This window comes from Clarias gariepinus, chromosome 16, assembly GCF_024256425.1.
Source record: "Clarias gariepinus isolate MV-2021 ecotype Netherlands chromosome 16, CGAR_prim_01v2, whole genome shotgun sequence".
In the NCBI taxonomy this organism is placed as follows: Eukaryota; Metazoa; Chordata; class Actinopteri; order Siluriformes; family Clariidae; genus Clarias; species Clarias gariepinus.
This window is the reverse complement of record NC_071115.1, coordinates 4,924,639-4,937,275: the sequence shown is the minus strand read 5'-3', so window position 1 is coordinate 4,937,275 and position 12,637 is coordinate 4,924,639. Positions and strand designations below refer to the sequence as shown.

Here is a 12,637-nt window from a genome sequence, read left to right as displayed (position 1 = left end):
ATATATATATATATATATATATATATATATATATAAAATGGATTAAATGTTGTTTTACTCGATGTTAAAAGCTTACTTTATACTGTATAGTACTGTGCAAAACTCCTGAGCCCCCATTTCTTCATATTAAATTAAATTATGTAGATTAGGTGAAAGACAAATGTTTCCTGTGACAGGCTGCAAAAATTCTAAAGATACAATAAAAAAAATTAATTGGTTGTTAATGTAACAACCTCGGCAGCAACCTCCTTTCCCCTCTCATCTGTCATTTAGCTTCACAAGTATACTAATCACCGGCCAGATCATGTCATAATCTGCACCTGTTTCTTACTGGTTAATGCCTTGAGTTAGATGTTTTGTATGCTTGAATGATTTATACGTCACTGTGTGGCTTAACAAACAAAAACATTCCTCTGAAACTGCTCAGGTGGAGGGACCGGATTGAAAACGGGAGGCAGAAATTTCCAAAAATGAGCAAGAAGTGTGTGTTAAAAATTATTTGGGTTGTCTTTCAAAATTGGGGATTTCTCCAAATCAGGTTTATCTATGATGAAATCACATGACCCTTTATCAACGCTCTCAATTTAACTAGCTATGTGAATCCTGGTTGGAAATTGGTGGAGCCAAAATTTGATTCAGGGTTTCATACTGATGAGGGTGAATACTTATGGAATCAAAGGTTTCATATTTTCAGCTATACATAATTTAGTAAACTATAAAAACCTCCCATCCACTGTAACATTAGGCACTATTTAATGTGGAGGTAATTCCATTTAATGTGATTCAAGTTTAATGTCAGGTTGTAGCTTTACAAAATGTGAAAAAGTTCATTAATGGGTTGAACTTTTATGCATAGTACTATATTGAATTGAGAAATGCAAAATGCAGTCATAGCTTGAATTAGTATTACTTTCTCATAGCACATGCCTTTAAAAATACAGTATCTAACTTAAACACAAAGCATAGGCCATTCTAAATGCTGTAATCCATACATTTTTATTAAAAACATCTACAGTATGACTATATAAACCCATATTTTGCAAGACCATTTTTTGCCACGGTTTGCTTAAGCAAAGTCCAAGAGTAGAAAAGTATGGTCTACCCTATCTTCACATTTGCAGGAGCAGATTTAGGTTCATTATTGTAAAATATGGCAGTGTTTTATCAGATAAAAGATGTATAGCTCTACCATCTATCTGCACTACTTTATCAACGTTTCCTACCCTCAGCTTACACCTACAAAAATATAATACAACTTCATCAGCGGTAGCATTTTCTGACATACAGGTGATGTGATAGGTTCTTTTTATTGTTACCAGAATATAATGCCTTTAGTTTTAACACTGGCAGCCCTTTCTGACACGTCGTTTTAAAATGATCTGTCAAATCACAACACACCTGTTAAACTTACCATGCCAATCAAAGAAAATGTACAATAAAACCATACAAATGATAAAAATAATAATAATAATAACAATGAAAATGGTTTCAATACTAAGCATCAACCCATAAGTCAATGGCAAGAGAAGCACAGCTTTATGGGCGGGTCGCTAACCAGCGAAACATGACATGCTTTCAGTATGCACAGTAGACTTGGGTAGGACACAATGATAGGTAGGATGAATTTATAGAACAGTGGTAATAAATAACAAGGCACACTGTATTTAAGACACTTTATCCAAGGTTCCTTGAAATAATTGTGGGTAATGTATAATATTATAGGGGATCGATCTAAATCTATATTATATACTCTATATCTATATCCGCATGTCTATATAAATAAAAATCAATTGAAATTTAATGATTGGAGTCTAAATGTTTTTTATATTCTATATCATGTGATATAAACTCTAAACACCAATAGAGCCATTATCTTCCTCAAATCTGTTAGATTAAGTGACTTGTTCATGGAAAATTCAAGTTGCAGCACTGTGCTTAATGTTGAGGTAGAAAGCTGCTAATAACATACATGTACTGTATAACAAAAAGTTAGTAGTCTTCCTCCTGTACAATAATTATCCATTGTCACTGTTTCAATGATTTTGTAAATTTCTTCTGTTCAATTCTAATCGTAAGGGCTCAAGTGTTAGTGATAAAATAATCTAATGTTAATAGATGTCCTTAATAATAGTTAAGATGACACTTCCAGGTGTAACTTTTGGATATATTTAAAACAATTGTGTAGTTTAAAATGTTTAAAATACTTTATATAACCATTACAGCCATCCAATTTTAGAAAAATTTCAATTCACATTTTTCCAGGGAAGGTTATTAGCCACACCTCTAAACAGAACTAACCTGTACTGTAAGGCATGACTCCTCTTGGTCTATGTGCAATTTCTACAGAAATACAGGCACAGGCTCCTGAACTTGGGTTCCTAGGGAACACCATGTCCACTTTCCCGTAGGCGGCTTGGAAGAAAGGTAGTGTGAGGTGACACACACACACACACACACACAGGCTTCCTTCCTTAAATACCAAGTGAGTCCACTCTGCTATTTATTATCCATATACATATAGCCTAGTTACAGTACTTAGTCATGTAGCCTAGTTATTAGTCACATAGTGAGTTAACCTCCTGAGACCCAGAACCTAATGTTATGTATCTTGTAATTTCTCTTTACTGTTTTTCTTTATTAGAGCCTGATTACTGTTTAACTTTATCAATGTCTTGAAAGGAAGAAGTTTGGCAAACATGTAACACACAACAGTCTTAATATAAGGATCTTACAGGGACATACATATTATGTGGTCTGGAAAGCCTGTTTTAGTCTAAATAATTAGTTTAGTAAGAAAGCATTATCTAAGTTAAAGGATTTTCGTTCCACTGATGGAATTTTTGATCCAATGGTGGCTTTGTCACCTTGCACCTACAGTACGAACAAATTCAGTGTGTGTGTGGAGTTTGCATATTCTCCACGTGCTTGGTGGGTTTTCTCCGGGTACTCCGGTTCTCCCGCCACTTTCCAAAGACATGCATATTAGGCTAACTGGCATTCCCAAATTACCTGTAGCTCACAACCCCCACAAGCCCCCCACCCCACCCCCGCAACACTGTATACAGGATAATTCACTATAGACAATGACTGAGTTCACTTGTACAGAAGTGGAACAAGGCCTGGTTCACTCTAAAGGGTAAAAAAAAAACTGCATGAGCAGCATGCTACTCTTGTGTAATTCTAACTCAGCCTTGTAATTATATCCACCATGTTGCATTTGTACATCATTGTGCAATACAGTGAGTACAGATCATTAATGGAGAACGGAAAAAAACATCAAAATGGCCACTCTCTGAAAATGACTGCTCCAGCCTGACCCCACCTCTAGGAACTGGTCCAGAATTGCTATCTAACACACCCAGTTCAAGCCAGAAAGTGTTGATAAACTAAATAAAAGTGATAATGAACTGATTAGTTGACTCAGGTGTGACTTAGTCACTCAAGAAACCCGATTAAGAACCGGTCTGGTGGGGTAAAGGCAAATGCCCGTCAAAGTTGTTGTGCAGTTTATCTGCATCTCAGACAGCAGAGGGCTCCAAAAACCACCAACTTCTCCCTAAATGTACGATGGACACTTTAATTTCGATCGCAAATATTTTAGACTACACAACAAAACTTTTAATAGACTTAATACTCATATATAAAAGGACTAAACTGTAGAAAACTCTGGAACTATCATATGTTTATAAATACATTAAAAAACATAATTTTTTCACAGTGCATCTTGTTTGTTCTACAGTTTCATCTCAGCTTCTGTTCAGTTTCCAGACGATGACGCTACCCAATAAAATCCCACAGATGAAGGCCACTGCAAGTTCAGCAGATGGGAAGATGTTGAAGGAGGAGGCAGAGATATGCTCGATGGAGAAGCGGGTCATCTCTGAAATGCTGCTGATCTGTATGGAGAAGAACAAAGATCAAAACTGTGTATAATACATTTTCGTCATCCTGTTTCCTTATTTATCAGGAAGATGTTATAAAGACTGTTATTTATGCCATTTAGTGTCATAAACTTCCCCTGGCTCTTAAAACAGCTGAGTTACTGATTGGCCTCAAATGATGACCAGGGATTTTACTTTATGGCATTCTTAGCTCATACACTATTTGTTTTGCATTGATAATATGTACAGTGTGAGAGCCCTCAGTGACGTTCTAAAACCCTCTCTGGATAAGAGCATATTGTAAACATCTTAGTACATGAACCTTGAAAATATCCTGAATAAGATTACACTGCCTGGCCATAAACAAGTCAGGTTCAGAAATGTTAAAATATTGCCCTGCATCAAGCTAAGAAAAACACTATGAAGATTAAAAATTGCCAGAAGTGTGTTAAGAACTGTCTGAGAAATTATTAAAACCTGGAAGGCTGGTGCTGAGCCATCAGCTTCATGGAAGGAAGGTGGTTGGAAAAATGGATCCTGAATTTGCATCAGACATGATTGGGACTAAACAGAAGTTGTGTTTCCAGAATAAAACCATTTGTGAGTGAGACTAAGCAGAAAAAAGGGCAAAAATTTCTAGGGAGCATAAAGATTGGACTTTGGACTAATGGGAGAAGGTCATGAGGTCTGATGGAAAGTAGAGTAGGTCTCTACTTTGACTATCTTTAAACGACGACTCAAGACACATCTGTTTCTCCAGTACTTGGACTAACCCCCCCCCCCTCAAAAAAAAAAAAAAAAAACTCTTCCTAGTTGTGTTGGACTAATAGCACTTAGTTATTAACCTAGTTAAGCCAGTGTAAGTATGTATCCAATGATGTAAACTTTAAAGCACTTTTTGTAAGTCGCTCTGGATAAGAGCGTCTGCCAAATGCCTAAATGTAAATGTAAATGTAAATGATGAGTCCAGACTGATCCTATTCTGGAGCAATGGGTCTGTCGAGGTGAGAAGGGAAACGCATGCGATATGCATGTTGCAATAAGGAAAATATATCACTATTAAACTTTTTTTAAAGTTATTAATTTCACATGTAAAATAGTCTCTTCCTTTGAAAATTAAATTTGCTTTTTTCATTGTTATTTCGAGAAAGAAGTAAATTATCTAGCAATTGAAAAGAATATTTAAAGACTGTGTTTGAGTAAAACATCTAAAAAAAAAATAATAATAAGACAGGTGGAATACTCTTTTATTATATTAATATATAATGACTGTTGGAAGTCATATCTTCTTACCCATCCGCCCATGTTGCGAATCCATACCAATAGCTTGGTCCTGAAGAAATCCAAACAGGAATCCAGTAGTTCTGAGAACACCCTGGGCAAGTTAGCCAGTACCATCTACTCAAAAAGGAATGAAGAAACACAAGTTATGCATACACAATGCGCGCGCACACACACACACACACACACACACACACTAGAAACATCATCACAACAGTATTTTCAGCACCTTTACAGCCAGCCTTCCTACAGCGTAGTACAGCACAATGATTCGTCCCCAGTTGATCTGTCCATCGTTGAAGACACCCTCCACAAGCCTCGAAAAGATGTTCTTATCACATAGGCATGCTAATCCATCAATGTGACTGAGGGGTGAAGAGATAAATAGAGGAAAAGAAATTGATGATTGTAAACACTGACATTCCCAATGTATGTTATACTGTACGTAAGGAATCAAATAATTATCAATAATAATCAATCAACCTGAAATTGATTATTTTCCTACTTCAACACATCCCAAAGGTTACCTAAAGTGAGCTAAATAAAATAGCATATTTTTACCAGCTTGCATATAAATCAGGTGGGTTTAATTTAGCTTTTTAAATACGAGGTGCAGTCGAGTCAAACCAAGACGTTTGACTTTGCAGAATAACAGAACACGGTTATGAGAGTAAAAACTCCCTTTATTTCTCTATACAATCCTCTGCTACACTAACAACATTAAGGTAGAAAGCTTTCTTCTTATGCCGGAATGATGATCTGCACTCCTTTAATGGCCCAAACATGTGGAGATGCCTTGGCAACAAGTTATCCATTGATCTTTAAGCATTAGGCTCTCTTTAGGGGAATGACGGCAATGGACTCAGGGCAACCTCGACAAGGATGACTGTTCACAACAATACATATGTTATTATATAATGTTGTATTAGATCTTTTTTCTCAACTTCAGCTCTTGTGAATATTACATGTTTTGCTCTGTGTGTCCTGCAGTTCTCATTTACCTGAACTTTTTTTAGAGGGGAAAACATTAAAAGGATGTTATTTTGACTATAAGAAATACTAAGATGAAACCTATTTTCCTATTTACCACAACGTTTTTCACTGAAATGTTTACCAAAGTCGCGGTTTTGAAACAAGCTAATTTTTTTAAACTGTGGCACAAAATAACAACTTTCATGTTCCCAGTCAAAACTGACCCGTACGTTTAATTATTAAAAACAAAAGTCCAAATGTAAACAGGAAAAACTTAACTATATGACAAATAGAATATTATACTGTATGAACATATTTACAAGTTTAAAGTAGCCCTGCTGTCATTTCTAGGACCCCACTCTTCCCCTGTTTTTCTCACCCTCAGCCGGATTGCCTGAGTACACTGGCATGTTCAAAGCATAACATGTCTTCACATCACATGCTGTCCAGATCTCTATACCATACTTCTGCCAAATTTCCCAGCTTGTCTTATTGACATCGGGCTGCTCTTGTGTGGTGGTTAGTGATAAGAAGTTTGAATTATTTTAGTGACTCGGTTCCTTAAATCTCGTTCATCAAAATGAACGAATCTTTTTTTTTTTTTGAGTCATTCAGTTCATTTCGTTCTTTTGTTCAGAAATAAAATAAAATGTTACATTTTCAATAAACAGACATCCAACACAGTGAATGAAAATATTTGAATGCAGCTAAGACATATTATGATGAACAGAATAAGCAGCTCACCTCTTGTATCTTCTGGTCCAAGTCGTTTGTTGTTTTGAATCTATTGCACTGCATAACGTCTATGGCAGTCACGTGACAAAAGAATGAACGATTCAGACCAAACGACTCAAAGGTAACTACTCATTTTTGTTTCCCGTATATAACCCACGGAGGTTTTGCGATGCTTTGCGCATGCGCGACCAGTAGAAAATTAACTAACTACTCTCAGAGACTACTCGCTTCTTTCCACCTTATCACTTTCTCCAGTCAAATATAATTCCACAGCTTCATGTGCAGTATATTGTGCTGAAGACTGAACTAATATATATTTAAAAATAAAAAATATATATTTTCGATACGTTCCTGTGTGTTTTGCCATAGTAGCATGTAGCATTCCTATTTGCCATGTGTGTATGTGTGTGTGTGTGTGTGTGTGTGTGTATGTGCGTGCGTGCGTGTGTGTGCGCATGCATGTTTGTCTGTCTGCTTAAAGATATCTGCATGTTTAGGTGTGGAAAATAAGTGTAGAAACTCTGTTTTATACACTAATTGTAGTCTTACCCATTCATTTTCAATTATCGGTCATTTCTTATGAAATTTTTAACACCATGAGTGTAGAAAAGTTCCAGAAATAACATATTTTTATTAAAATATTTGAAAGGTATTTTGCTTGTTCAAATGCCATGTGTGAACAAAGTCATTAAACCTTCATGAGAAATGGATAAAATTTACAGCACTTTTTTAGAGAAGAAACTGGTAAATCGGGTCAGGGGTAGCTCAGTGGTTAAGGCATTGGACTATGGTTCAGAAGATCGCAGGTTCAAACCCCACAACCACCAAGTTGCCATTGTTGGGCCCTTGAGCAAGGCCCTTAACCTCAACTGCTCAGATGTGTAATAAGATAAAAAAAAAAAAATGTAAGTCGCTCTGGATAAGAGCGTCTGCCAAATGCCTAAATGTAAATCTGTCTGATTTAACCGGAACACAGCATGAGGGTTAAAACCTTTGCACAGTTCAAATGATTTACTGCAGCTAAGAGTCGTATCACCGTACTGCGCTTAAAGTCTTCTGTAAATGTCAATCAGTTTAATGCCTTCTTTCACCAGAAATTTCATCCCAGTTTAACTTGAATGCTCGTTGTGAAAGGCACAATAGTTCCAAGCAATTCAGTTATGTTCTCTAGAAGACACACTCACCAGTTAAGAGACACTTACTTGTTAAAGCTTTGATCTCGATTAAGTTGGTCACCGATCACTTTAACCGACTGAGCCACCTGATCCAAGAGCATCTGATGCTGTGGATTGTCCAAAGGCTGAACCTCTGGGAGGGATGGAGTACAAACCTTCCCTCCAACAGGAACATTTAAGAACTGATCCTGAACCACCCTGTATGAGAAAAAGAGACAGATATATCCATGAAATACTGTATGTTTCTACACAAAGCTGTCATTCGCCAAGATTAGGCTTGTCACGCTATTGATTAAAAGAACAGCAAAGATTTGGTTGAAGGATTGGAAAGACACTGGGACAAGAATTAATGCAAGGCTTGTATTATATCTGAAAGGAGGACGCATGGAAAGGTTTGGAAGGTTCTTTAAGGGTTCATTAGATAAGAGAAAGAGAGATTTGGAGCTGCACATGGTACTCTGACTGAAATGCATTTCCTGTTTTACGACTGCACTTTTAACCTCAGAACACACAGTTACAGGAGGGGTTGATTTATGGTCACACTATCCAGTATCACACATACATGAAGATGGGTTTCCTTTTGAGTCTGGTATTTCTCAAGGTTTCTTCTTCATGTTGTCTCGGAATTTTAGAAGAATTTTACCCTCACCACCTTTACCTCTGCCTTACTCATTAGGGACATATTGATAAAGCCAGAACTAAAAATGTAAAAATTTTCAATTTATATTCAGAAACTATTCATTTAAAGTTGTTTTTGCCATAATGTTCATTGTTCAAAGGGCTATATGAATACTTATTATACTGAACTAAATTAAATCCTGATGATGCCACAGCTATCTGCAGCCTAGAGCAAAACTGGCCATGTTCTTTGAGTGGGAGGAGCATATTTTCTGCCCCCCTGCCAATCCGAACACTAACCAGCTAACAAACAGTCACTGGATAGGATTCAGCAGGTGAACCATAATTGAGGGCCTTAATTCTTCATGATAGATTCAACAAGGTGCAGGAAACCTTTGTTCCATCACATCCCAAAGGTGCTCTATTGGACTGAGTTCTGGTGGTATCGTTTGAGATGATTTTAGCTTCGTAACATGGCCCGTTATCCTGTGGTCCTAAAGGGATGGACACTGTCAGCAGCAATACTTGCACTGGCATTTAAACCATTCTCAAAGCGTGCCAAGTAAATCTCCCCCACAAGATTCCACAAGCCGGTACTGTTGAAACAAGGCAGGTTGTATCCATGATTTCATGTTGTTTACACCAGTATACTGTATGAACTCTACCATCTGTATGTTTTAGTAGAAATCGAGAATAGAGGAAATGTTTTTCCAAACTTCCGTTGCCTAATTTTGGTGAGCGCATGTGAATTGTAGCCTCGGTTTCCTGTTCTTGAAAATCTAAGTAGATCAGCAATTTTGGAAATACTCAGACCAGCTTTCTAGCTTCTAGCACCAACAACATGCCATGTTGAAAGTCACTTATATCATATTTCTAATGCTAATGCTCAGTTTTAACCTATCTTGACCATGTCTACATGCTGAAAAGCGCAGAGTTGCTGCCATGTCACTGGCTGGTTGGATATTTGGACAGTTGAACAGGCATACCTAATGAAGTCACCAGTGGGTGTAAAAGAAAATCCAAAAATGAGCTCACAAACAGCTACCTAGTTACAGATCCACAGTGAAATTACGCGGTTTTCAGAAAGCCCGGTAGCCACAACTTACTTGAAGCAATCCCCTTTGATTGAATTCAGTGATTTAGAAAGTTACTTTGATGATTAAAAACTCTGTTATAAACGGAACCACGTGTTTAAGTCAATGCAGGAAGTCATAGAGGAACTAAATAATTACAAAGAATTCAGCAAGTGAGTTTCACAATGACTCACAACTCCAGCGAAGATCTCGGTTTTGTTCATCTTATTCATGCTTGCTTTTTAAACTCAAACGTATCAGCCTAAAGGGAATCTTTTTACTTGTATTGACAAGATGCAAGTTCTGAGGTTTTCGTTAATTCATTGTTAAATAACTGTGGTCAAAACCTGCAACCATGAACAGGAACACATCAGCAGAATTAGTAGAAGGAAGGAACTAAACTGAAATTACCCAAAAAATCTAAAACAGGAAGAAAAGCAAGGCTGAGCATGAAGTGTTTGCAATCACAGTAATGATACATGATGACTGATCATGGGATACAGTAACCTAAACAGAATTATTCATAGGTGGTTTTCATGTGGTTTCTGGTTAGGAATGGGAGCATTTACAGACATGTTTAGTTCGGGCGAGGGGGGTGTGTATGGGTGTTAAGTTTGACGGAATTTGTGTGACAGTATCGTCATTAGTTAGAATCTTAACTCAAATCATATAACTGGTTAAGATTTACTGTAACTATACACACAAGCATTTGTTTAAGTCAAAACTAATGGCACCCTATAAAACAAGAAATATGGTCTGTAGCTGACATGCTGGTACGTCTGAGCTGCATTAATAAAGATTTTTGATGGCACACAGGTGTTTTCGAGCTTATAGTGTTTTGTAGGCACAAATAAATGTTCAGCAGCTGTGCCGTGAACCTGCATGTGCTGACACGTAAGGAGAAGGTGACTCAAACTTTGCTAAATGTGGTTAGAGTTTTAAGTTTAAGTTCGCCCAATAAAATTGTAAGGACATAAACCTTTCATCGGGTACTTTGTATCTTTGGAAAAAAAAAATACAAACATAAGAGATGAAAGATACTTGTCATACAAGTCTCAGTATTCATGTAGTTTAGTCTTTTTAGGTTTAAAACTAGTGAAACATTTTCTTTCATGCTAGAGCTTTTACATCATCACTGCGGTAATGAAGGTACAATTCTTCCCTGGTTTATTTAGCCGATTTAAGTGTAGACTTTACTTGTTTTTTAAAAAATAAAAAAATAAAAAATTGGGTTAGAAGCAAGATTTAATAGTTTACTTTCACTTTCAGTTTAAACTATACATTAAGCTATGCATTCTATAATATAAATCTACAGAACTATATTTTGTACCTTCATTAAAAGATTAAAACTTAGACAGTCAGAATAACAGTAAGGTAATAAGGCAGCGACATGTGGATCTGACATGAGGAAATGAAATTTGTTTATGATATAGGGAAATAAACTCACCTGATCAGGAGGGCTTCTCCAATCTGGCCATCTGTATGTGGAGGAAATAAGTCATCCTTAGGCCATTAAGACTTCAACAAGGTTTACACCAAAATAATAATCAAGGAGGGAAAAAAACAGATGAATGACATGTACCTGGTGTTCCTTCTGAAGACATGGTAAAAGTTATGCGGGTTTTTTTTTTTTATCTTTCCCTTTGATGTGGAAGTGGAATCAATGTTGCCAAAATAAAGAAGGTTCTAAATGATTAGTGCGCGAGCCAGTCTACCAAGTTTTTTCTAGCGGAGTCGCGGATCCATCCAAACAGTAAATGAACCTGGTCACGTGATTCATCATTTACCGGAAATACGAGTTTTCCCAGCTGCTATCGAAGGTTACGCCTAACTTCCTCACCGAAACACTTCATTCCATGTCTTAGAAATCAAGATCAATTTAGATGACAGAATTCATATTTCTGATGAACTGTAGAAATAAAACTTAAATAAACAACAACACACACAAGACTACTATTTGACTAAACAGAAAGATTAGGTTTAACTACCTACCAAATCACATTTATACGTTGTTTGTTTCTTATAAAATACTTATCTGAAATAAGTACCGAAGTTTGAATTTTATAAGAGAAAATAAAAGAGATTTTGTGATGAATCTTCTTGGTGTAGTTACACACCCTGACCAGCAGATGTCACCTGAACATAACTTTTTAATTACTGTTGTTGTCTTTAAAAAATACATATAAAAAAAGATAATTAGATTGCAAAGCCAATAAAATGCCGTTAGCATGCAAATATAAGGGCATAAGTGACCTATTTACAATAAACTACAATGTGGGAAATAATAGATTGGCACCCTGTCCAGGGAGTACCGCGCCTTGTGCCCTAAGTCCCCTGGGATAGTCTCCAGGGACCCTGTGTACAGGATAAAGCGGTATAGAAGATGAGTGAGTGAATGAGGGTATGGGTCCGTATGTAGATCTGGGCCTGTTGAAAGCCGTATTTGTGCTCAGTAAAGAAAACATCCCCCTCGTTCTATGTCTGGGTGACTCTTTCCTCCTAAAGCTGCAAAAGTCAATAAATTTATTTACATGTATTTATATGTCAGTGTTTGTTATTTAGGCATATCCCATCATGAATCATTTTTATGTCATGCAACTCTGCATTATTACTTTTTCCAAAGATATTTTCTTTATGTGCTTGCCTACTTTCCTAATAAAAAAAGAATTAGGTTAAGAACTGTCCAGGGCATTATTAAAACCAGGAAGGATAGTGGTGAAACATTAACTTCCACACATGTAGTCGTAGATGTTATGACAGTAAGGATATGTGTATGTCAATATCTTCTGCTTTTTGTGACTCATGTGTCTCTGTCAGTGCTCGGATAGGCATGTCACTTTGTTTGTTTTTTAGGTCCAGGACTTTTTAGCATGCCAGTTCCTGCTTCCACCGATCCATTGGA

At 36.7% G+C, this 12,637-nt stretch overlaps 1 protein-coding gene across 1 annotated transcript; it reads right to left on the bottom strand.

Moving 5' to 3' along the window:
- Positions 1-2,831: 2,831 nt before the first annotated feature.
- On the bottom strand, positions 2,832-11,511 carry LOC128545077 (apoptosis regulator BAX-like). The gene is made up of 6 exons (XM_053515421.1): positions 11,318-11,511; positions 11,183-11,213; positions 8,072-8,242; positions 5,392-5,527; positions 5,175-5,279; positions 2,832-3,896 (listed from the first exon to the last, which is right to left on the bottom strand). Exons 1-6 carry the CDS (start codon positions 11,337-11,339, stop codon positions 3,747-3,749), a joined length of 615 nt encoding a protein of 204 aa, XP_053371396.1. The 5' UTR covers positions 11,340-11,511; the 3' UTR covers positions 2,832-3,746.
- Between the last annotated feature and the right edge of the window lie 1,126 nt (positions 11,512-12,637).

What these genes read in the sequence shown, in the direction of transcription:
- LOC128545077 (XM_053515421.1), bottom strand. Translation starts at nt 11,339, where the DNA reads ATGTCTTCAGAAGGAACACCAG. An exon ending in GGAGAAGCCCTCCTGATCAG is followed by an intron (nt 8,243 to 11,182) that starts GTGAGTTTATTT and finishes TTTCTCATACAG; the next exon opens with GGTGGTTCAGGATCAGTTCT. An exon ending in CGAGATCAAAGCTTTAACAA is followed by an intron (nt 5,528 to 8,071) that starts GTAAGTGTCTCT and finishes TTCACCCCTCAG; the next exon opens with TCACATTGATGGATTAGCAT.